Below are 26,192 nucleotides of genomic sequence, written 5' to 3'. Positions count from 1 at the left end.
ATATGTTTATTATTTTTATTTTATTGTATTTTATTCATACTGAAAATTACACATTTTTATATGTATCCCTAGTGTGTTTCCATATATAAACTATTAAAAACATATGCTGGTGTCTATTTATACTTTTTATTACACTGAAAACATATAAATATATAATTTCCTTATATTAATAAGTTAACTGTTTAGTTGGTTTAGTTTAGTTGTTTAGTTGGTTATGGAACAACAATGATCTGAAAAATTATGGCTTAGTACTGATGCTGATAGTAGTGGGACATTTGCTTACAGAACTTGCAAGTATTTAATTCAATCCATTCTTCCCTCTACCAGTGAAACTTTCTCCGTGCCACTGGCTGCAACACAAACCCAGGGCATTATCGGTCCAGCCCCATGCTTAACAGTTGGAGAGGTGTTCTTTTTATGACATTCTTCACCCTTTTTCTCCAACCCTACTTTTGCTTATTGTGGCCAAAATGTTCTTTTTAAACTTTACCAGCCCACAGAATTCCAAAATGCATCAAGGTTGTATACATATGCCTTAAAGAGATTCTGAATTCTAAACCAGTGAACTGTCTGTTCCTTTTATAATGGCTCCATTTTCAGTAACAATTCACTTTCCAATCCAACTCTTTCATACACCCTTGCTGATGTTCACCATCCAGCCAGTTTAATGCTTTGTGATTTCTTTTAAGACAGCACACACAAGCAGCATCATTCACCTAATCTACTGAAGCCACCCATTACTCATCTTTAGTCTCGTCACCCAAGCCCAGTATCCATCCACTCTGTAGGGTTGTGGTTCTAGGAGTAGCTTTACTAACACCCTGTTGAGAGGAACTACGGTTAGCTGTAAACTCCTACGCCTCTAACTGACCCATGCCAAGTCTAGTAGCTCCTGCAGGGTTACCTTTCATGCCTTTTCCAGGTCAAAGACTTGGATCAGAGCCGTAAAGAAATGTCCAGGGAGCACTGACTCAAGCCCCTGCTGCCTCCCAGCTGCACTACAAAGCACCATGACCAGAAGTCTGAAGAAAATGGACCCTGTGACGATCCAAAATGGCTGCCCCATCCCTGGGGAGACCTGAGTTCGAGTGAACAGGACCTAATCTTGAATCCATGAAATATGCTACTACACATAGTGTCTCTTTAATGAGTTCATAGTCAAAAGTGAGAAAGGCAGCATGCTTGAGCGTTCAAAATTGCTGAACTTGTCTGGGGAAACTCCAAGAACTTGCATCTGTTGTAAGATTAAGTGATAGTTCTAAACAGGAGTTAATTATCATTCACATTCCTGAGAGGAACAAAACAAGTGAACCCCAAGAGCTTCTCAAGAGAAAGGGAGCAGCCATGGCCTTTAATTATGGAAGCTGGTGGAATTTGAATGTGGGGGAGAGCATTGAGATGTGTGAGCCAGTCCCCTCTGGAGTTGTATAATGTGAAAAGGGAAGCCTGGGAGAATCTGAGAATAATTGCATAAACACTTATGAATTCTTCACATGCCTGGGGCTTCAGCACATTTTTACTGGTTTATCCAAAAGAGACCACTTCCAAATCTTCTGCCTTTGACCATGTCATGGGGTGCAAAGATATTGGATGCAATTAAATGCTTTGTTTGACATTAAATTTTCACGCTTGCCAAGTTTGTGGTAGCACATATTTGACAAGGCCAAGTAATAAGAAAAGTCTGACCCTGAAGTAAGTAAGTTGCAGTTACTACTTGCAAAATGTAAATGATATTGTTACACACAGACATTATAAAAAGTACTCTACTCATACTTATTTCAGTAACTATTAGCTGTTACAGTCCACCTAATTGCTTATGTAAAAGAATCAGTAGTATGACTGGCCTGTAGTATATTGCTGTGTAACTACTAATGTCAAACAGCAACTCTTCATGCAATCTGTGATGATGTATTACTTCTAATACATTATTACATCTATGTGATAAGTGGGGCTACACATCTTATATATAGTACATAAAAATTAGTTATGCCAACTTAAAATGATATAGTAACAGATTGCAGAGAGTTCTCCTAACTCCTTTTTTTTATTCAGAATCTCAGCAAAAACATTAGCTAATGGGTTAATTCCCAGCTTCAGGTTAAGAGCTTCCCTATCATGGTTATGGAGGGCTGAAGGATTTATTTAACCTCATCAAATCATCAAATTCACTGAACTGGGTTCACAGCTCTAGGGTGGTACAACAGTCTAACTGCCAGCTTGTCAAATGTGACTGTTGTGAATCATGAGTTGAAAGGACTCAATTCAGTTCAAATGTATTTAAATAGCGACTGTTGTCACAAAGCAGCTTTTTAGAGTCCAAGCCAAAGGCGACTAAAAATCGTGAGTTAGGAAAACTTTTGACTAAACTAATTAGATTTCATTAGAAAAATGCTCAGTAATCAGCTACTTTATGATTTTTAAACTTTTTTTTTTTTTTAATGTGATATACTTATTGGTAAACAGGATGAATCATAACTAAAGATGTCGTAGCTAAAAGTTTTCTAGCTTCCAACTCTTTGGGCCTTGACAATGCTTTCAGTTTCCACTGATGCCCCTGGCAATTGTTTAAATTGTGCTTAATTCCGTTTCATTTCTTTGGTTCACCTCAAACCTTATCTATTTGCTACAGGTAATAAGGTAATTATAAATTTGCATGCTTAAAATATCCACTCTCTGCCACTGCATGCTTTAACTCCATGGGGTTGTCTCCCCATACTTGCATGAACTGGATCATGCCTGAATTACTTTAGTGACTGCAGCTTGCTGACCTGAATCCTGACTCTGGCGTGAAGTTTTGTGTGGTCTAAATCCCCAGGTTTCCAGCTATGAAGCATAATGGTCCTACAGGCACTACAGCTAAGTAGGCCTTGCCAAAGAACTAGTCTAGGATTACGTGACTGTTTTGTTCTTCTACTACAACACACCTGATTGGGGTTTTTGAGGGATTGATAAGAATGTTATTAATTAAATTACTTGTGGTTGAGACAGGTACACAACCATTTGATCCTTCCACCATTTTGTGTTGTTATCTTAAATCAATTTGCATATTGTTGTACTACTGGAGTCACACTTTGGCCTGCTCTGATGCTCTATTACTTCCAAGGCTTTGCTCCTACTGTTCTAAAAAAAAAAAAAAAAAAAATTAATAAATAATGAGTAGCATCCAGTATTAGGAATATTAGGAGCTTTTTATAAACAGAGCATGTTGCACTAAATAGTGCAGCCGTAGCCATAGCCGTACCTATGTGGTTACTAGGGGTGTAATGATATACGAAAGCCAAGGTTTGGGTCACACTGAGGTTTGTGAAATCTACCTCCACAATACCCTCAGCAATCTTCACATCTACCATTACACCTTCTTCCTTGGACTGTTTTATGCAATTACACCAGAAGAATATCAGCCTATAGGTAAGGTGTTTTATTGTAGAATAGTTTATGCTGTCTCTGCTAATATATGAACCCTCCCCCTCGCTCTTATTCTCTTTCATGCTTGTGCAAAGCACAGCTGTGTCACCTTAGACTCACAAATCTGCATAGTTATCAGCCAACTTCAGCTCTTAATAAACACTGTGAAATACCATAAGAGTTGCCAAGAAATTACGTTGACACAATGCTGTTAATGGAAGAAGAAAGTCATGCTTGACATTATGCCATTGTATAGTATGTTGCAGGTGCACCAACATGTAATATTTATCCTGTCATGACATAATCCAGAAGAGGTGGTGCATGTGTTTTTGTATACCTTTAAACGTTATATTTTAAGGAACTATACTTGCTGCTGCTGGTTTCGTAGGTTTGGAGAGTTTTCTTGGTGTTAGATTCTGAATGCTAAAACCTTTAAATATTTCTGCATTATAAAATAACCATTGCACTCTCAGGATAATAACTCATAACACCTCATATTTCATATTCACTAAGGGACTTGTTCGCTCTCTGAAACGTTTTCCTTTTCAAACAATCTCCATTTCTAACACAAGCCTGCCAAAAAATGTTGCAAAACAAAGAGGTCGTAGACAGTTTGCGATTGTTAAATGTGGCTTTATATTATGTAATTTACCCTGGTTGGAACTGAACTCTGATGCTGCATGTCTTTTTCTAAATGTAATCAGATCTATCAAATTGTTTTGGTCAAAATGCTTTCGGTTTGTCTCTGCTCATTCTTTCTTTCTTTCTGCAGTACTGAATGCTGTGGTGGCTCAGTTCTCAGTCTGCAGAAACAACTGTCATTAATCACGGCATGATGTCAATGAGTAGATCCACTTCCACATGCTAAAACATCTTCTGGCTAGCAGACATATGACCACTTCACACTGAAAGTGAAGTGTTTTTAGTCATCTCTCTGATGAGGGAACACATGTGCTTCCTTTTAAATGTATGTTTTAGTTTCACTCTTTAGACTTACAGGTTAAAGGGAAATTCCACTGATTTTTCTTCCATTTCTACAATCCGACAGGTGGGACAGTATTTGCGAAAGTATTCAAATTCAGAAGACAGCTTGTTATGACTACCATTGTACAATGTACCACTTTACACCAATCCACTCTAAGTAGATTTGTTTACATACACAGAATCCTGCTGTCTCTTAAGTGAGGCATAAACTTGGTATCAAATTTGCCACTGTTGGACCCTTGAGCAAGGCCCTTACTGATCCAGGAGCGCTGTAGCATGGCTGACCCAGCAATGTGACCCTGGCTTTCTGCTGGGATACGTGAAGAGAAGAATAATAAAGGCACTTACTCATATTTATGCTGCACATATCGGCTCTGTCCCCAAAAACTTTGTATCTCCACTTTTTTCTCTTTTTGACACAGTTTGAATCAGGTGGTTGTTCTTTACATTTCCATGATGAATCGACCAATAGAAAAGCTCCAAAATAATAGAATAAGATATTCTTACATTGACTTTTGATGTTTTTTCCTTCTCTTGTAAAGTTGCCGCCTTGGAGAAACAAGTTTTTTTGCGTTACAGCATTATGTGTAGCAGACATGTTTTGTCCTTTACTGCTGACATCCGCTGCTTCTGTCAGGACTGTGAAGTAGTAAAGGGGTGTTATTATTTCACTGCAGTCCCCACTGAGCAACGAATTGTAGAATGCACAAATCAAGGCTTTCCACCGGAGCAGTATCAACGCAATGCAGCATGCTATTTCACTACTAAAGCACATCTGCTGTACTCTCACGACTAACTGGACCCAAATATGGGTCAACAGCATGTGAAAAACAGAGGGAAAAAAGAACGAGATTTGGCTGCATAGCCGTTGCCACTTTATCACTCCCTTTGTTTTGGGAGGAGATGGATGTGGGAGGAGAAAAGAGGAAAGGAGATGTGTTTTTTTCCCCTCTCTTTGTGGTTGTAGACAGGGAGGAAAAAGATGAGATGTGGTAGGGATTAAATGCAGACGACCGCAGCGCTTCTCCGGAGGATGCGATGGAAAACATTTAGTGCGCTACTCGTAGCTGACCACTGACCACAGTGCGGCCCCACTGCCCATTTCTGTGCATCATCAAACTCATCCAGCCTTTGTATTGATTTCACTTTTATTTTATCCAACCAACCCCCAAACACACACACATACACACACACATCTTTGAGATGTTTCTCATTTTCTCTCTCTAGCTCTTACTCTACCTCTCTCTCTCATTTTCTCTATTCCTCTCCAAGCCTATGTTTTTCTCGCTGGAGAGTTTGGACTCAGTGAGTAGTTTCCCACAGCTGCTTGGTAGGTCACAGCCTCTTCTGTGTCACTCTGTGTGGGCTAATGACAATAGCACAAAGCTGGAGGAGCCAGAGGTTACGCAAGTGGAAGCACAAAATCAGACCTAATTACAATAACTTAGAGCTTTCCCTGCCGACCTTTCCCTCCAGCATTCACTCTCAATTTATTTTTCTTCTATATGCTTCTGTGGGCCTTTACACGTACATAATTCTCTATACACCACTGTGCATCTGTGTCAGTGAAGGTGAGGGAAATCACACCCACAGTGACAGAGACTCAAGCCATTTTCCATTCTAGAGTCAGTTGCATCCTCTCATGAATTGGTCTTTTGCCCAGTACCTTGTGTCCTTTTGCATATTTGCTATGTTGCACAGGCACAGGGTGGCTGGTGTAGGTCCTGTCTGGATCTTTCCACTAAGGCCACCACATTAATAATAAAGTGGACCATCTACCATTTTGTTTGCATTCAGCTGTGTTCTTTTTCTGTAATTCCTTTATGAATATTGTAGCCATTATGGCAAAACCTTGTATCTCCAAAATTACTTTGTAGGTGAAGGAAAAAAAATGTGAACCTGAAATTGCGTTCCAAGTCATTTTGGACCATTTTGGACATTGACATGTTCACACAATGTTAATGGCAGCTGACAATGATAAATAAAGCACAACGCATTAATGTTCATCAATTATAAAGTTAATTTTAAAAATCTGCAGGGATTTATTTTGTCAATACAACAAGAATGAGTTCTTCCCATTGGTCCATTTGTAAAAGTAAAAGTCTGCCATTCCTGCCTACCTACAGTATTTGGATGTTTAAATCTGAACTGAGAGTGAAGCTTGACGTTCTTTTTTTCTCTCAAAGAAGAAAAGAAAAATGGCTGTTTATTTGATGGAGACGGTTTTTGTGGTCTGACACTGTGGTTTCCAAACCCTTTAATGCCAAGACAAGACCAACTTGTAGGCATAGCAATCCAACAACTATTTTATAAAGAGAAATTCAGAGGAAGATTTTTTTTAAACTTTTACTCAGTATAATGTGCTTTCACTAAAATCTCACTTTCACTCATCTCATATATAATCTCCTCATAAATATCTCTGAAAAATGAATAACTGTACTTGAATGTACTAAATTTACTGTTGTGGCTGGAAATGAACAGAAGAAAGCCCAGTCACTGACTTTTGGACAGTGGTATATTCTGTATACCATAGCTTTTAAGCAAAAACTTTAAAATTTTTGACTTAATTTCATACTGGCAGTTGTTATTAGCATTGTGTTAAAATTTCCTGGACCAATAGAAATGTTCAAAAATAACTAGAATAAATAGCTAATAATAGATTTTTACATTACATTTCCTTCTTCTGTAAAGTCATTTCAGAGAATAACCTCCCATAATATAGCTGTTTTATGCCAATTAAATATTACAAACAAGCTAAAGCCAGTTATAAACGTACATTTTCTAAGAATTTGTGTGACTTATTATTAGCGCTAATCATTAAGACCCCAAAGCAACCCCCACTAAAGAGCTTTCTAAAGTAATTTGTGAGCCAGTGACCCCTGCTGTAGCTCCTGCTAGTGCTCCATGTAATAGATCTATCATCTATGAAGGCTGTGCCGCTGATGGACTGGCTTTTCGCTGCTCTTATGGAAACAGCTGTGAGGGAAGTTAATGAAATGGTCTCAGCTGCGTGCAACAAAGGCTGCGTTCAGGCTTTAGGTGATGGCATGTTCTGATGTAAAAAACATCACAAAGGAGACCTTTGGAGGGTTCTATCAATACACCTTACACATGCAATATTGCAGGGGTGGAAAAGTCAGGTGTAGAGTCACCACTGTGCTGGTCCTGCAGCTGGGACTGGGCAGAAGGGCATCCTCTCTTCCTCATCCTGTTCCTCTCATCCTTCTGGTTTAGACTGAAACTTTTGTGGGCTGCTGATAGGTTTGGAGGCCCCAGAGGATGCTCCACAGACTCTGGATTATAAATGAATTGTCCATGGCAACTCAGTCAGTTAGTTAGTACTGAGGAGGCTGGACAAGGACAAGCCTGTCCCAAGGATGCCCCTTAAGATGTACTCTCTGTTGCAGCCTTGTTGAGTTTCTCCACAGACACTGGTTATTAATTGATAACACATGTGTTAGGGCCTCCTTGTTTGAAGGGATGGAGATCAGAGATGACACTCCCTGGAGAACTTTGACCTCTTTATTCTGCTACTGTAACTCATCAGCAAGAGGAAGGGGGCACACCTTGGGTAACTCCCCTAACCCCTTGCCTGATCCCCCTCCATCCGTCTGTTCCCAGTTTAATTTACTCCTCAGACCCCAGATCTCTCCCCCACTCTCATACCCCCCTTCCTCTCTATGTAGGGAGGGAGGAGGCTGCCTGGGGTGGAAGTGTGGGCTCCTTACCTCCACGTGGTGAAGAGACATGGAAATCCAATCAGAACAGGCTAGTTCGTCCTGGGCCCGTGCACAGGGGTATCCGGCTGGACATGTACTTATGTGGCAAGACGACAGGCCGTGCACCAAGCTTGGGAAACAGAGGGAGAATTGGTGGTGGCATCTGTGGGGGAGTTGAACAGGAGATGACAAAGCTGTCGTCTGACTAAAAGGCATACTCTGGTTTCCATTCCTCCTTTTTTCCTCTTCCTCTGCTAGTGTTTAACTGCATGGAAACATGTCTGTCATGATGGAGCTTTGCTGTGGGAACCGCTTTAAACAAATAGGGAATTAGTGTCCCACCAGAAATACTGGATCATTATTGCAGAGCAGGCTCCCCAGCATGTGGCCTCTCTATGAAGTGGAGCTATATTATAAATGCATATGGCTGCATACTTACCATGAGGAGGAATTGTAATGGCAGTCAATTATAGGGTATGACTAAGTGTATGATTAGTATGTTTGCTAGATGTACAGTATATCATACTATAGCCTAAATAAAAAAAATAACATAATTTATTAACCTTCATATAAGAAGATATATGTCCTAAGTCCTATAAGTACTAACATTGGTGTCCTTGTGTGTTTTTCTGAACAGTGGAGTATGAGCGGGAGTTGTCTCCGCACAGAAGACACCATAAAGAGTTCAAGTTCAATTTGTCTCAGATCCCAGAGGGAGAGGCAGTTACAGCAGCAGAGTTCAGGATCTACAAGGAATGTGTGAGCAGTACGTTCCGCAACGAAACCTTCCTGCTCAGTGTCTTCCAGGTGGTGGGAGAACATCCAGACAGGTAAGGAAGTGACCAGAATGTTACCAGTGACATGCATGCCACTTTGCAAGCTGATTGGTTATGCTAGTAAACACACCCTACCTTACTCTTAAAAATAAAGGTGCTTCAAATAGTTCTATGAGCACCACTTTTGGTTCCTTAAAGAACCTTGTAGTAGAGTGTGAGTGTTTTAAGGACAATCTGAAGAACCTTTATTGATTAAAAGAATCTCTACCAATTTGAAGGTTGTTTTTACACTTTAACATCTCTATTACAAACATGATTTTTATGAAACTTACCTCAAGGAACCATCTGAAGACCTTTCATTTTTCAGAGTATAATTCAATAGCGATGTCTAAAAGATGTCTTCTGGTAACTACATGTCACCAGTACAGTGCCAGTTACAGTATTTAATTACAATTACAATACTTATTACTTAGATAATTAGATACATTATTTTTGGTTTATTTTTTATTTATTTGGATTTCTTTTTGTTCTTCTGACCTAACGTTTAAGCTCTTATATTCCAAAAAAAATAGATAACTGTTAGACAGAGATGATTTGGTCTTGTGGAGCTGAGTGAATGTTGTTTATGGAAGAGAATTTGTGTAAACATTGTGTAAACCTCATGATAAATGAACTGGACTTAGCATGATAATGACAACTGCAAGCATTATTCCAAAACTGTATTGGGTAAATAGACCTCACTTAACCTGTTTAAATATACTCTTGCTTGTGCTTCCATGTTGAAAGGCCAATGACTTGGCACATGCACATGGCACATAAACAAACAAACACTTAAATATGCAAGTAAACAATTTCCTTTAGAACATTCCGCTCTGTAAAAAGAGGTCTTACATGTTAGAGGTAACTTTAGGATATGTAAACACTCTTTTCTCTAGTCTCAAGGGCTCCAAACTCTTGTTTGTGGCCCACTGTGCTGGGAATTCAGAGCAGAACTGGGACGCAGACGAGATGCCTCCATCTCTGTTTTCTACCATGTATTTTGCACGGCCGAAGCCATCACCACAGCGGCCGGCCGAAAATAGTTCATTTGACGTCTAAAAATGAACCAAGCCAAACACACGTCAGACGTTGACATTGTGGGCGGAAGGAGGAACGATCTCCATGAATCACACCAGCAGCATGATTGGATGTAGTGACCGTTGTGAAAAAGGTGACCAATGAAGTGACAACGTATGCTTAGTCATCAGGTCACATTTTACAGGAAAAGCCACTAGTCTCATTTAAAATGGATCCTGTCCCTAAACTTAGCAAAATGGACCTCTCTGTCCTGTTTCTCCCCCCCCCCCCCCCCCCCCTTTCAGCACATTGTATGACTAGAAACTGTTCCAAAGCCTAGTGTGCTGTAATGAAACATAAGTCAAGGGGAGATTTTCGCTAATTGCTTAGCTCCCTTTTTTTCTGGAGCAGTCTCTAATCTTTATCATGAGGTCTTGTTTAGCAGACCTTCTCATTTTAATAGTAGGGACATTTTTGTTCCTTTCATTTTCACACAACAAAATCCCTTTGTCCAGCTGGACCCAAATGAACTGGTTAACACTGGGGACTTGAATGTGTAGAAGAAGACTAAACATTGCATTAAAAGTTTTCCTAAATACAGCTTTGTCATGTCTCCTTCAGTTAGCCTACCACTTGGGTGTGCAAATCCCCATAGTTGTGTAGTTTGCAAAAAGCATTTGCTTACAAGCAGATTAATTTGCCATTTTTAACGACATAATTACTTTAATTACAGCAGTCTGGAATAGTCTGGAGAAAGTGGCAGACATAGGATAAGCACATGCATGTAAGAAATGCTCTGAAGTGTGAAAGTCTTTAATCAAGATGCAAAATATTCCACCAGAGGTGGTGTTTACCCACATCAGCAGCATGCTAAACCTCAATACCACCAGAATCCCACTTTACCGCCATGTTTAGCTCCTTGGCCTACTTTACAACGGCTTTGTAATTATTTTATAATATGGTAGCATGTTCTTTTTAAGCAAATATTTTTAAGCAAGCCACTTTTCAGCAGAACAAAGTGATTAGGTAGGCTGGTAGATTACTGTGCTAGTAGATTGACTCATTACATTACTCGCATTACAGAATTGCTGCTAAATGGAAAAGAAAATAGAATTCAGTGTTTGTCCCACCTACCTGGACTAACACCTAACATGTTCAGAGTCCTGGCCAGGGACTCTTATTGGTATATCATGGTCTGTTTACCCAGTCAGAGAATTCAACCCTGGTCTAGGAAAGGCGTGTCGTTACACCAGCCACTACTTGATGATGTCTAAGCTGAAGCAGCTGTGGCCTAAAGGTTAGAGAAATGGGCCTGGGACCAGAAGACCACTGGTTTGATCCCCTGGACTGGCAGGAAGTGAGAAACAGGGTGAATGAATGAAAACCCACTTTTTCCTCCTTCAACACCTACGCAAGAAACCTAACCTAATTGCTTCCTAGCTGCTGAGGTGGCTTTCCACTGCTGTGTGTGTGCTCACTGCCCCTATTCATTAGTGTGTGTGTTCATTGCCATGAGTGGGTTAAATATGGAGGTTAAATTCAGTCGTACTGCTGTTTAGTGGCTGTACAGTCTGTTTCTTACTCAAAATCCTGGGGAAGATTTGTACTTTCTCAACCCGTACTACTACAAGGTCTGTAAAGACTATGTGTGGCTTATAGCAAGAAGCTGCCATGTGATTGCCCTAAGCTTTTGCAGCCCTACACATTATTCTATTCACTCAGATCCCTCAATACTGGTCTACTGGTTTCTAAGACCAGGTTGAAATTAATGAGGGGGCAAATCATTTAGTACTGTGTTTATACCTCCATCAGGACCTCTCTGACTGATCTCCCTTCTTCCATTTTAAAGCTCCTCTTTCTGCCGGTTTTTACTTTTTGACATCATTTGAATCTGAAAGTTGTTCTTTACATTGACTCAAAATGTCATGATGAATGGGCCTATAGAAATGCTCTAAAATGACTGGAAAAAATGTTTTACATTGACCACAGGGACAACAATATGGAATATGCCTGCAGAGCTAAATGCAAGGGAATTATTGTATAAATACTTACTAATACTGGACAAAATCATACAACAGCAAGGCCAGAATTGTCCATGCTCAAACCGCAGGCTAAAACCATGCACAATGATTTATGTAATAAAAATACTTGTGTTACCTCAAACCTTATCATTAAAGTTAAATTTAGAGTTTTACAGTAAGTCTGTCTATATGCTGCTACCAGAAACACTCCCTGCCAAGCAACAGTGGCTGACCAGTAGTGAGCAGACCAGCCGTTCACTCCAAGCATAATGTGTGAACTCTGTGTGAAGCGGACATCATATTGAGGGCTTCGAAGCAGCTCTAATTAGTGCACTGTAAAGAGGGGCAGCTGAAGCATGACTGCAGGGGCATTCCCAGAACACCTGTGTGCCTGGGTTGCTTTGAAGTACCTCGGTAAGGAAGAGGCTTTCTGCTGACCAGCATAGTGTGTCATTAGTGTAATGAGGATTGGCCTCTGTGTAATGTGCAGTTTTGGGGCAGACGTGTGAACTCATGGGAAGACCTGGAAGGTGTAAAAAGGAGTCAAAAGGTGTGACATTACGTAGATACTCAAGGCTAGGCGTAAAGCTGTCAGGTGTGGGTAAAAACTGCACGATGAGCAGTTTGTTAATGCACAACATCCAGCTTTATATATATATATATATATATATATATATATATATATATATATTACAGTCACCTTTAAGCAGCACTGTGTAGCCTTTATACCTTAAAATAACAGCTTTAGTCATTGTGATGCTCCACTGACTTACAATAGAGAGAATATTGTCTAGATCATTGCTACTCCAGGCTCGCAATGCCAACACTCATGAGAATTACGTAAATCACTGTGTAACCCGACTCATATTTGTGTAAAATCCTGTAATATTACTGTACTGCCTCAGTCCACATGCTTCCACATGGTTCTGTATCTCTCAGTTTGTCCAGAAATGCATGTAAGCATGTCCTTTGGGGTGGCTAAAGCAAATTACACTTCCTGACTATAGGGGGAGCCCAGGAGCAAGAAATTATTTTTTTGCATAATCCTGCTTTAACCTTTATCTAACCTTAAAACTAACACTCACTTTAAACCCAACCTTAAGCTCTATACAGTTGACTGTCAGTCATAGGCTGCAATTAAGCCATCATTGATTATCTTTATTCACTTTTTTCATCATTGATTATCTTTATTCTTAAGTTTTTTCAGTATGTCCCTAGCTCTAGCTCTGGCCCTGATTGACTCCTTAACTCCTCAACTTAGACAATGAGGAGAGAAACAAAAATGTGAAAAGCAAGCAAACCACTCCAACAAAAGTCCAATGAATTTCTTTTATCAGGAGTTGTGTTCCTATGAATGGGCAAGTTAACCAGTTCAGGGACTGCATATGCTGTGTAGGCTGCGTAGACTGTGAAGGCCAAACTGAAGTGAGACGGACTGCTCTACGACAGATTTCCTGTTTGTGTCTCCGCACCGCTGTTCCTGCCCTTACTTCTGCGTCACACAATGCTACTCCTCTCACCAAGCAACCTGCTGCAATTGGCATCCAGTGGATCTTGGGATATGTTGGCTTCAAAATAGGACAGCCTAATTTATATCACCTATTTTATAGCTAAAGCAAACACCTATGAACTTCTTAGAGATTATTTTTTATTATAATTTTAAGATTCACACTTTTCTAGTGATTAAGCTTTATTGAAGTAGCTTAAGGCAACTCACTAAGTTATGGTACAGGCTGTGACTTTAACTTAGCTTGCTAGAAATGTTACATACAAAGCACTGAATGGTCATTAATGTGCCTATTTTATTTACTCTTATTTTTCCCATTATAACTAGGTATTTATTTTATTGAGATTTTGTTTATTAGGTCATTTCACAATCTAACAAATGTTTTCCCAAGATAATGGAATTATTTTATTGAAACTAATTGGCATTTAACCCATCAATGACACTGAACACCTCAGCACCCAGAGACCAATATGAAGGGAGGAGAATGTACAGTTTTCATTCCTCCACTTCCTGCTTGTCCAGGGGATCAAACTGGTGACCTTCCGCTTCCAAGCCTGCTTCTCAAACCTTAAGGCCCCAACTGCCTTTGTGAAAATGTGGCCTTGTAGGATCATAAATAAAACTACCAAACCATTTATAAACTTTACTCTTACATGCCCCACAACTTTAATTCTGCAAAAATACTCAAGTAATATTTTTGTTTTTTAATCACAGGCCCTTCAAATCATCCTAACTTCTCCCCGCATTGCGGAGTAAGAGCTCTTAGGCTGCCAACCAGATGTGGATCTCTAAAATGTCTGATAGTAGTAATCTGATCTATCGTTGTCTAAATGCAGCTGTTTTAATGGAAAATGCTCATTATGCTCCAAAAGATTTTAACAATTTTCTGTAAAGTTTGTCCAACACAGTAACAGTACCTAAAAGATCGTAGAGCATGGGTAGGTCATTTGTGTAGCCACATGTGTCTTTATAATAGCAACTGTAAGGTGCATGTATTGCTAATACTGGGGTTTAGTTGTGCACACAGCTTGTATAATATCCGTAGTTAAGCATCATCAACAGGATGAGACATTCTTGAGAAGCTGCATTTGATCATAACTTAAGATCTTTTTTTTTTTTTTACTTCAGAGACGCAGATCTGTTTCTGTTGGAGTCCCGCCAACTGTGGGCTGTGGAAGAAGGCTGGCTGGAGTTTGACATCACAGCCACCAGTAACCTGTGGGTAATGAGTCCCCATCACAATCTGGGTCTGCAGATCAGTGTGGAGACCAGCAGTGGTAAGATACAGGGCAGGGACTGAGGGTTAAGATATTAGAGTTTAAGAGTTTTTGTGCAATTCTTGCCTAAAGACATCAACAAGCTATACAGCATGTCCAGAGGCTACAAGGCAGGGAATGCCCAAAAATTGTGCTATTCTGTGGTTTAAGAAAGCCATTTTCAATCCCAGTTTTATATGCCCTGTGCATTTTTTGTCTTTCCTGATCTAAGTCATCACTTTATTTTTTTTAGAACCTTTATTATCAAGATAGATCATCCAGTATCTATAAACATTTTTACATTCATACTTCTTGTAGCAATTTGCAATTTGTTGACAAGTGATTTGTGTCAATAAATTATACTTTTGCTGCTCCAAACCTGTTTTGAGTGCCCCCAAAAAGTGGAAATTTCAGTTCTGCTATGTCTGTAACTCTGCCTCAATTGATGACAAAATAGTGAGGATTTTTCCTGTTTTATATAGCGATATCAAAAATAGTAGCAATACCTGATTGTCTCACTCCTCATCCCCAGACATTTTTCAAATGTCCTAAGAAGGCGGGGGACTAGCCAATATTTATTCATAAATATAAAATTGAATGGGGGAAACAGCTGTGCAGAGCTACTGGCCTTATTATTGGCAGACTGCTGATTTGAACCCTGCTGATGTCACAACCACCTATTGGCCTTGCTCTTCCTTGGTGGGTAGCATCTCCCCCCATTGCTCATTGCATAGCATTGCATTATGTTAGTCAGTGCTGGTGTCTGTTACACATAACAGAACTGACAGTAAGACCTTTCCTTTACCCCCTCAGCACTGGTGCCATTCTGTGATTAATAGTTTTAGCTAAGTGTAGCAATATGTAAATGTCATTTTTACTTTCAATAAAACAGTGCTGCTTTATAACTTATAAATCAATTTCAAACATGTAAAATATGTATTTTTCTTGCTATTTCTGTTACAAACACATGTAATAACGACACCTTTGTGTTCTTCTCAGGTCAGAACATTAGCCCCAGAGAAGCTGGGTTAGTGGGTCGTGATGGAGCTCTAGAGCGGCAACCGTTCATGGTTGCCTTCTTCAAGGTGAGCGAGGTCCATGTCCGCACTGCGCGCTCCACAGGAAAACGCAGGCAGCAAAACCGCAACCGCTCCTCTCATCCACAGGAGGCGCCCAAAGGTCCTGGACAGACAGGTTGGTTGCAGTCACTCCTCCTGCCTAAAACTAGTCTTTGTCCACAAGCCCATTTCTAACAGTGAAATGACAGGATTTGCAGGCCTACCTTGTACTAGTCCAAAAGATGTATGGTGGACAGCTCACTACATTTTAATTAGACCTAGAAGTCACATGTGGTTCGCTGTTTGGTTAAAACTCTAAACCCCTTTTAAAGTTGACAAAGGTGAGCTCCAGTGCCGGTGAGTGCCAGTAGTACAGTTCAGTTGTGCCATTTGTACAGTTCAGTATGACATGTTGCCATTTCTGAAACCCATTACGAGTCTGTTCAGTGAGTTATTTTCCTCAGAACGCTACAAAGGAAGTTGAGAGGAAATTTGTCAGAGCTGTTAGAGAAAGATACTATACTTGGATCCTCAAAATAATTTGCAGCTGCTATTATGTAGCAATTTTATCTTAAAATAACGGCTTCAAAATCTCTGACTTATGATATGGAGAATGGTGTCTCTGTTATTGCCACTCCAAGTCCAACTTCTGTGGAACACTGCGAGACCTCTTTGCAGAACTCTGTAACGTTGTTTAACCCAAATCATATTAGTGTAAAATCCTGTGATATTACTATATGGTATGTATAGTATATTAGTAATGTCAGTCCACAGTTTTGGCTGGTAGCTGGTTTTGGACAGTCAAAGTTGTTTTTTTCTGGTCAAGGTGGTTGAAAAGTCACTCATACAGACAAAAACATACCCTATGCTGGTAAGCTGGCTAGTTCTTACCAGCCCTGACCAGTACAGTATATGTTGCTTTTGATCATGCCTGGTCATGCTGGAGGACCAGCTTGGTGATGCTGGTCATGCTGATCATCCAGTTTGCTCATGCTAATAATGACCATGGTAATGCTGGTCGTGCTAGTCGACCAGCTTTGTTATAGTTGTTCATGCTAGTCGACCAGCATGGTCATATTTGGTCAACCTGCATGACCAAGCCTCTGGCCAACCACTTTTTCAGAGGGTCCTTCTCCCACATTAGTACTTAACAAACTAATACAAGTAAGACAAGGAAAAGCTAACATCCTCTTTTGAAAACGGCAATCTAATTCTATCTAATTCTAGTTCTATCCAATGTCCCTCATTCTAAGACGGGCATTTTTGCTGGGAAGGGAGGGGGAGCTTAAACACAGCTCTGGTCAAAGTAGAATTACTCAATGAATTATGTGCACATCACACAATTGCCTCTCAGTACTGAGCTAGTTTGGACAGCTCTTAGCGGGAAAGAGGTTGAGGAGGTCTAAATCCAGAATCTCTGTTTCTCATTACATCACAGCTTTGAGGTGGTCTTTGTGTTTTGTGGGAGCTGGGCTTGGGAAAGGACCAGATGGCTTAACACTAATACCCACTTGATCCAGTGCTAATTTAGCATTTGGGAGTGAACTGTATTGGGCCTGAAGGATAAATCTGTGAACGTGCATTTTGTGACATGCGCTCATGTGTTCTTCCAGCATTAGAGTTTTCAACATGAGCTTCTACATGTCCCAGCTAAGAGGGAATAGCATACTTGATCCTTAATGGTACTGTATATGCTGATTCGGGAATCAAACAACAAAGCATAGATAGATTGAAGAGCTGAAAAGAGAGAGCCGAGTAGAACGTCTTCAGCTTTGTTTCTTTAGAGAATTCACTCAGACTGTAACTGAGCCCTATTTACATTAGTAGCTTTGGTAGGTCAGTTCACAGCAAGGTCTCTCATGTTGTTCTTCTCAGCCCATACTGCAGTGGTGAGACTCACCTCAAAAAGGCCACACGCTACATGTCATGGGTAATGAGGAAAATCTGCTTAATTTGACCTAGAGGATTGGACTTTATATAACCCAAAATCAGTCTTGCTTGCTTGCTCCACTTGGGATGATTGGAGCGTAAATATTTAGATTCAGAGCAGGAAGTTGTGAGGCCCGTGTGATAGCAGTCCCTGTGTGGCTGTTCAGATGGCATATGGTTCCAATACCATATTGCACTTCTCACAGCGTACAGTGACAGCTGTCTTCCTAATAATAAGATAGATACACACTTCTTTTCTGATATCTTTACTGTTATTGCTCTTTTACAATCATTATTAAGGCCTTTCTTGGGTTCCGGTCCCAGTTCATCATTTAACTCACAGTTTATATAGAGCTTCGCCTCTCTTTCACAACTTTGGATAACTATGGAAAAAAGAGAGGGAGAGAAAAAAAAAAAACCAAAAAAACCCAAACACCTTCATGGATAATTGCTGGTTTGCATTGCAGCGGGAGCTGGGCTGCACTCCAGAGAAGTTAACGACCATCTAGCATTGCTCAGTGAGGCGTTCCTGAGCAAGACCTGTAATTACCTCAGGACCGTCATTAGCCACTGTGCTAAAGCGTCTGACAGAGCTAACAGTATCGCTTAAAGAATTATAATAACACGCCACTGTCCAGCTGCAAGGTTTCATGTGGGCCACCCTCCCAGCCCCTGGCCCCCACGCCTCCTCCACCCCCCAAGCCCCCCCCCCGACCCCCCGCCTTCCTTTTGTTTACCGTCAGCGTAATTAGACATTGGCGTGCTCCAGAGAGAGGGGCTTAATAACGGCAGTGATGAAAGACAGGAAGAAAGATAAACTTCACATGGACACAGACAACAGTAACATTCTCTTTCAAGTCTTATTGGGAGCTGGGAACGAGAGCGAGAATGAGGGAGTGCTTCAGGGCTTCTGTTCTTGCCTCTGTGAAGTCAGTGTGTGTCACTCTCCTTGTCCGAGTGTCTGACGTGACGTCTGCCCTGTGACTGCATAATTGTGGGTGAATCTTCCTCTAGAGGACGGCAGTCCAACAGCTTGAATGACTTGACCTTTAAAGGAGTAATGTAGTTGCATCTGTAGCGTACAGTGGGATCACCATGGGTAATAGCGTTCCTGTTGAGTCATTCTACGAAACCCGTGCCATTTGTGACCACAACGTTTGATGAGCTGCATAAGGTACAAAAAATGTGCCAAAGTGTTTCCAATGACATAAGAGTTTGTTTAAAGTAAGTACTATTACTATTATAAGAGTACTATTTTTAATTATATAATGAATACAATATTTTTCATTAGTACATGGCCATTTTCACATGAATCAAACCATTATTCTACTGATTATTATTGATTCATTTAGAAATAAAATGTAGAAAGGCTGTAGAAAAGCTGTTAATTTAGAGGTAATATGTTTAATATAACATCTTTTGTTTGGCTTTTTGTTTTCCCTGATATTTTTATATGTTATAACTTTATATTACATTATATTACATTACAACTCTTTTTTATCAGAGAGTTAAACAGCTCAGCTGATCCTTGCCACACTGGAACAAGGGTGCCCCATCACTCAAAAATGAGAGGGAAAATAGAGAGTTTTTAAATTCAAAATGTTCTTTACGCAGACAAATGTGCGCTAGGTCAAGAACTTGACCACATGAAAACTGTATTTTAGCAATTTTAGAATAACATTTACTACCATGTTACATAGCACCCCACAATGTATTATTGTGAGTATGGCTTCCATGTTGGAATAAAATAATAATATTAATAAGTAGTAATTATAATTATTAATAAGTAGTAATTTAGTATAATAAATATTGTATTTGTATGCATATGTTTAATGTCTTAGTTTAATATGTTTAATAGCATGTTTAACAGTGTTTACTCTGGATGGAAATGTTGAAAATGTGGACGTGGAAATGTTTTGAGTCATTTATAGACTCAATGCACATATCATTTAAAACATCATTTTGAAGAAATACATTTAATACAACAGGTTTTCCTGGGGTTTTTGCTTTTCACTGATTTATATTTTTTACAACCTCCTCAATAATTTTACATTTCCTGTGGGAGAGTGACACAGAGTCATAAAGATAACTCTGTTGCTTATCAGAGAGTTAAACAGCTCAGCGGAGCCTTGGCATAGTGGGATAAGGATGCCTGTTTTCTCAAGCCAGGGGTGAGGTTGGGAGGGGTACAGATGGAGTGCACAGGGGGCCAAGCTCTCAGCAGTAGCAGTGTGGCATTAAACTTTTATGGACAGGAATGGATGAGGTGCTTTATGGGGTACCACAAATCTGGCCTTTACACTCAATGAAACAGAGAGCACTAAATATCTGCTTTATTTCTCCTAAAGAGCTCCCTGACTGTAAACACTGGCAGCAGTAAAAGTAAAAAGGCAGTTACACTAAATGTGTGTGTGTGTGTGTGTGTTATTATATGTTTCTCCTCATGGTCAGTCATTGCACTTGAGGCCCATTTTTCTTATGCATGCTGACATTAAAATCATATATAAGCCTGCAGTTTTAGACTATACATTCCCACATTTGGTGTGTATGTGTAACTTTTTCCCATCCTGGGGCTTTGGATAGGTGTTTATCCATGTGGGTGTCTGTGTATGTGATTATTGAGGTGGCGTGGCAGTCTCAGCCTATGATTTGAAGTGAGGTAGATGGTCTAAGACCGCAAACTCGTACCTAAAACGAAATCAGAGGGGAAGGGGGACCCCCAAGGGCATGCTGGGAGGTCTCAGGGGCCACTCCTACTGGCAGATTTATCTCAGTAAATATTTACCCTCCTCAGCCTGGATAGAAGGAGAGGAAAACAAGCGGAGGTCTCATTTAAGGGTCTGCATATCAAGGCTGGAGGCACTAGGCCAAACTCTTGCTTCATGGGCCTGAAAAGTTCACTACTGTTGGTTCATAACAGTTGGTAACAGGTAGACAGTGCAGGCTACTCATGTAAAAGTCTTTTCGATCAAAAAAGCAATGCAACTGCTTAAGTTGGAGTAAAAACAAAGTATCAGACTAAAAGAGCATAACTGAGTACTGGATTATTTGTGGGATTTCTTAGTATATATCAGGATAGAAACTGGAAGTCTTAAAGAAGCTCTTTTTTGGGGTGTGAGCAGCAGCAGTCCATGATGAAATTTAAAACAAATAAACCTTACATCTAAAAACGAAACTTGAATTCCATTTGAACAGGGATGTCTGACTTCCGAGAATTTTACCTGGCACACCTCCGGAAGTTGCATTTCCTACTTGAAAAGTCGGCACACTTTCCAACCCCGAGTTCGAAATCCAAGGGGCTGCACTGTACAGTTGTAAAACAGTAGAATTATACAGTTTATCAGCACTTCTATCCATTTATGTCTCATTAAATCAGTCATACACACAGTACTGTCCAACTTCTATCTGTGGACATATTTCCATGATGTTTGGATGTGCAAAATATTGTATAATGTGTTGTTATCAACTGGTATAACTAATAATGCTAACCTGGGACCTAAAAGGTGGAACCTATTTAGGTTAGATTCACCATAAAACACAAATATAGGATTGTCAAAACAGTTGTGGTAAACTTTGAAGTCTTTAGCAAAACATTTTATTTTTGGAAATATTGTTGAATAGTGTTTTCAAACAATTTTAAACAATTGGAATGTTTAACTGGAACATGGTCAACATGGGTCAGACCATATTCACAGCTCTTCTCATTTGGGAACCCTATGATAAGTACTGCAAATACGTAAAAAATATTTAAACACCATTTAAACACAAATACAGAATTTGTGTATTGTTAAGCATTATAAGCATTTTTCATTTTGGACATTTAAATCTGGCAGTTGTTTTCTATGTTGTGTCATTGGACCAATAGAAATGCTCTGAAATTGACTTCCATTGAAAGGTAAGTTGCTAGTTTGGAAATACAAGGAGTTTGTGTGTCATCTATAAAATATAACTTACTACCCATCTGTTTATTAATAAAAGAACATATTCCACTGCATTTAATCTGTTTATGCTACATGCTGTGTAACAGGGGATCCATGTGGTTGGTAAAATGTGAAGGAATCAGTAAAGTATCACAAACATAAAATATGGTTGATATTAAACTAATGAAATCAGTCTATTAAAAACAAAGTTGCAAAACCTCTCTCCTCAAACACCATTTTCTTTCAGTCCTTAAAACAGTTGTTAATTAAACATGCAGTGCAGTGGGCGGACACCTACACTGTTCTTCTTTGCGGAAGGCGTAGTTTGCCAGGACTTGTTGCTTGTGGAACATTTAAGCCGGGAGTGGCCATCCCTACTTGTTAGAGCCTAGATTAGCTCTAATCCTAATCTCAAACACCTCACTGCAGTATGCAGATGCACCTGAAGATCCTGACTAGTGGGATCAGGTGTGGTCAGTTAAGGATGGACACTGGATGTTGATTTTTCTGCTCCAATAATAAACTATATAATACTACACTAAAGCTAAAGAGCTAAAAGATGTGTATAAGTGAATGTGTATTTGAGCAGAAAAATCACTAAGATGCTATATATATATATATATATATATATATATATATATATATATATATATATATATATATATATATATATACATATACATTCCTATATTCATATACATATACATTACATTCCTTAATGAAACTTTTCCTGAATGAAACGCGAGCTACATTTAAAAACCTAAAGTGCAATATATATATATATATATATATATATATATATATATATATATATATATTGCACTTTAGGTTTTTAAATGTAGCTCGCGTTTCATTCAGGAAAAGTTTCATTAAGGAATGTTCATATATATAATTTTTTTTTTTGGGGGGGGTTTCAATGACTTGGTTTTATGACTTCTTTCTTTTTCTATATCATATCTTCTTCATGTGAGCTGACAGTTGTTAAGGCATTTACCAGTTATTGTATTAATGTAATATAACTTATATACATTCATACAGTCATAGCTCCATGTATTTTAAATTTTTGACTATCAAGCCCTTCACTGGGTTTCCTCCAATTGCAGCTGAGAACTCCTAAATTAGAAACTGCTATCTGAGTGTGCTTTGTTGTGACTAGTGGACTGACCTCCTGTGACCTTACTGTTGTGTCATGCTCAACTGTTTCCTATTCTTGTAGGCAGATTAACTAGGAGCCCTGTTAAGAGCCAAGTGTTAATATGAGATATGAGGTTATGTTTTTTCTCTTCTTGAAAATTTCGCACAGAATGTATGGTTGAATTTTCCTTGCAGAATGTTAATAGTTTTTTTATATTTTAAGACGATTTTTTTCAATTACATTCAAGTCAAGGGACGCTTCAGCTTGCATTTCCTGAAGTGGTTTGAGGTAGAGTCTGATATACAGTGTATGGACACAAATACTAGGACACTTGTTATTCATTCATCTGAAATCAAGGGCATTAAAAACAAGCTTATCCTGCTTTTTTGGAGCGCTGCTGTGAACATATGCGTGAGGAGGAATTTCTTTGGCATTTCTGGCACTGGAAATATTACAATTTGCTTACTACTGTTTTAAACAGTAATTTAGCAGTAATGATGTCCATAGTTTCGTACATGCCACAATAACTTTTTTTTCTATTTTCTAAGTATGTATAAGTAAGTAAGTGTGCATTAATAGCGATTCAGTTAATTGTCATCCATAATGCCACAAGGCCACATGAATGAATGTGGTGACTGAGTCGTCCCTGTTCCTGTCCTGCTTAGCACTCGCGCTCTCCCTTTTAGGCCTCAAAAATTAATCCAATTTGCACCACAAAGCAGAAAATGCCACAGCGCGTTGTACAATTGCTGTGGTCAGCTTTGCATGTTATAAAGACTGAATGCGCCTTTCTGGGCAGGGACATAAAATAACAGGAAGCGATTGCATCTGGTCAAGGCTGATATCATATATAGTGCCCTTTCATTCTTTCACTCTGCGATTTCTCTTTCACACCCTTTCTTTTCTTTTCTTGTTATATTTCTCTATTTCTATATGACTGGTGTTATTAAAAAATGGTGCGTTTAAAGAAGAAGGAAAAATGTTTTCCACTTTAATGTACATTAATCCCGCAAGCTTTTATTTTAAGCATATTTATCTTGGATACCACAAAGCTAGTTTTCCAGTGGTGTTAGAAAACGGTTGAGGTTTTGATATGACAGCGACATAGTCTGTCTCTCACAAAAAAATGTAACGTCAGTGGAAAGTAGGAGTCAGAGTGTAGGTCAGAGCTGAAGGCAGAGCCGGAGATGACCTTCTGCTTAGAACACTCATAGCTACCTGCTGGCCATAATGCTCTCACACCCTCGGCAGCAGGGAGATCATTACATTGCCCACAGAAAAAAATAATCATCACTGCCTATGATGATAGATGTCTGGTACAGGAACAGTGAAAGCAATAGTCTTTCATTTTACACCTGATGTTCTTTTGTTGGTAACAGTTGAAGAAAAACACAGCTCCTAAAGACAATGGCAAATATACACTCATGTTCCAAAGAAACACTGATATTCTGATGCAAACATTTAATTTTGTGAAAAGTTTGGGTTGGTTTCCTTCCTTTATTTTATTTTTTTAATGCAGGTCATATTTTTGTGAGCAATGGCGCACAGTTGAATTGTGCACCCCCATTCCAGTCCTAGCAAATCCTCTTGCAGTCCCTTGGTGTCATATAGTGTTTTTGCTTTACCTTTCTGACCAGCATATGAGCAATTCTGTCTAAATATTTTCTTGGTCTTCTAGATCTTTTGTTTTGTAATTGTTAGATTTAGTTTTGCTTCCTTTGGGCATTTAATTTTGTGATAAGTTTGGATTATTCTTTGAAATGAAATATATATGCAGATCATATTTGTGTAATCAACAGTAGAACGCTGCACCCCCAGCAAACCTTTCTGCAGGAGCAGTTTAGCAATGGTTCCCTCAGAAATCCCTCAGAAATGTTGGCAGCTGACTTCAAACTGATTCAGGGAATAGAGGAGGACATACTGGAGATCCCCACCACAAGCTTGACAAGCCAACCCATGTTTGTCTGTGTTTGCTGGAGAACTTAAGCGTGAACGAGATAAATATAAATTTTTGGAGGTCTTCACACCAAGCCCTTGAACTTATAATTATTAGGTTCTTATTTCTGTGGGGAGAGGGAGCATAACATCTAGTGTGGGAGTTAATGAAATGCTTCACACCTCTCTTGTTTTCTCATTTACAGATTACAACAGCAGTGATCAGAAGACGGCATGCAGAAAGCATGAACTATATGTTAGCTTCAGAGAGCTGGGCTGGCAGGTAAGAAAACATACAGGCACATCCGATGTATGAGCACACATAACTCACATGCACTCATGACTACCATAAACAGCTGCGGCAGATAAATCAATTTATATAATATATAAATGTATATATGTATATAATGAGCATTCTCAAAGCAATAGGATTTTCCTCTTAAAAAGTAACAGCAAATAATGTGCTGTAGGTCTGAAATCAGGTCTTACAAAGACTTTACACTGACCTAGACAATTTACTGTATTTGTTTTTGTCTCCTGCCAGGACTGGATCATTGCACCTGAAGGCTATGCAGCCAACTACTGTGATGGCGAATGCTCCTTTCCGTTGAATGCTCACATGAACGCTACCAACCATGCTATTGTACAGACACTGGTGAGCTTTGAAAAACATATTACCTAGAAAACAGCCTCAAGGCCAAGCTGCTTTATAGATGGTGATGATAATCTGGTATTTTTTATGTCTTGAATTAGTCAGAATAGTCCTAACAGGCTATATGAAACCAAGCCACTGCCAAACCCATACCTTGTTTAGCTTTTCATTTTCCAGTGTATTTAAAAAGAATTATAGACATTTTTTACTACAATTACTTCCTGGACTCCACTTTTCTTCATTCCACAGAGACGGGTAGTCTATAGATGTTCGTGAACTAAAGGGTGTATTTCAGACATAAAGTGCTGGCCAGTAATAAGTGTCTGCATCAAGTATTTGAGCCTATAAGTGTATGGAGACATTTACACTAAATGGTCGTTATTAACTTGCAGAAAAGGGTTCAAAACTACTGTGGAATAAAATGTTATACAACTTTATATATGTAGAAGAAATCCATGTAGAATATGGTTTGTCCTCCTTTCAGTCACTCATGAATTTTGACTGTATTCAGAAAGACTCAGGATTACTGTGAAGACCATACTATAAATGTATTTTTATCATCATAAGTGTTCAGTTAAGAAAGTCACAATTTAATCCTAGAGCTACTAGACCATGCTCTTAGTAGCTATAACTTGGAAGCTTTTGAAGCATGTACACAACTCACAGTGAGTGCTAGCCAGGCAAAAGTAGTTAGTTGTATGAAAGAATGAGCCTTATTCACAAATCGTTCTTATGTAGAATCTTCTTTTTAAAAAACACCTACAGTTTTCACAAAGATTTTGACATTTGGGATTTGTTGCATTTCAAGGACATTCATTAAATTCATAAGAGCAAACTGT

General features: G+C 39.2%; 1 protein-coding gene across 1 annotated transcript in view; it reads left to right on the top strand.

Annotated features, from left to right (window-relative positions):
* bmp6 (bone morphogenetic protein 6) overlaps nucleotides 1-26,192 on the top strand; it is a 45,224-nt gene that overhangs the window by 15,892 nt on the left and 3,140 nt on the right. The window contains exons 2-6 of the mRNA XM_072691370.1: nucleotides 8,746-8,938; nucleotides 14,597-14,745; nucleotides 15,724-15,918; nucleotides 24,908-24,984; nucleotides 25,246-25,356. Coding sequence (XP_072547471.1) covers nucleotides 8,746-8,938; nucleotides 14,597-14,745; nucleotides 15,724-15,918; nucleotides 24,908-24,984; nucleotides 25,246-25,356 — 725 coding nt within the window. The remainder of the gene's footprint in view (nucleotides 1-8,745; nucleotides 8,939-14,596; nucleotides 14,746-15,723; nucleotides 15,919-24,907; nucleotides 24,985-25,245; nucleotides 25,357-26,192) is intronic.

Source organism: Salminus brasiliensis, chromosome 1 (genome assembly GCF_030463535.1).
Source record: "Salminus brasiliensis chromosome 1, fSalBra1.hap2, whole genome shotgun sequence".
NCBI lineage: Eukaryota > Metazoa > Chordata > Actinopteri > Characiformes > Bryconidae > Salminus > Salminus brasiliensis.
This window is presented reverse-complemented; position numbering and strand designations above follow the sequence as displayed.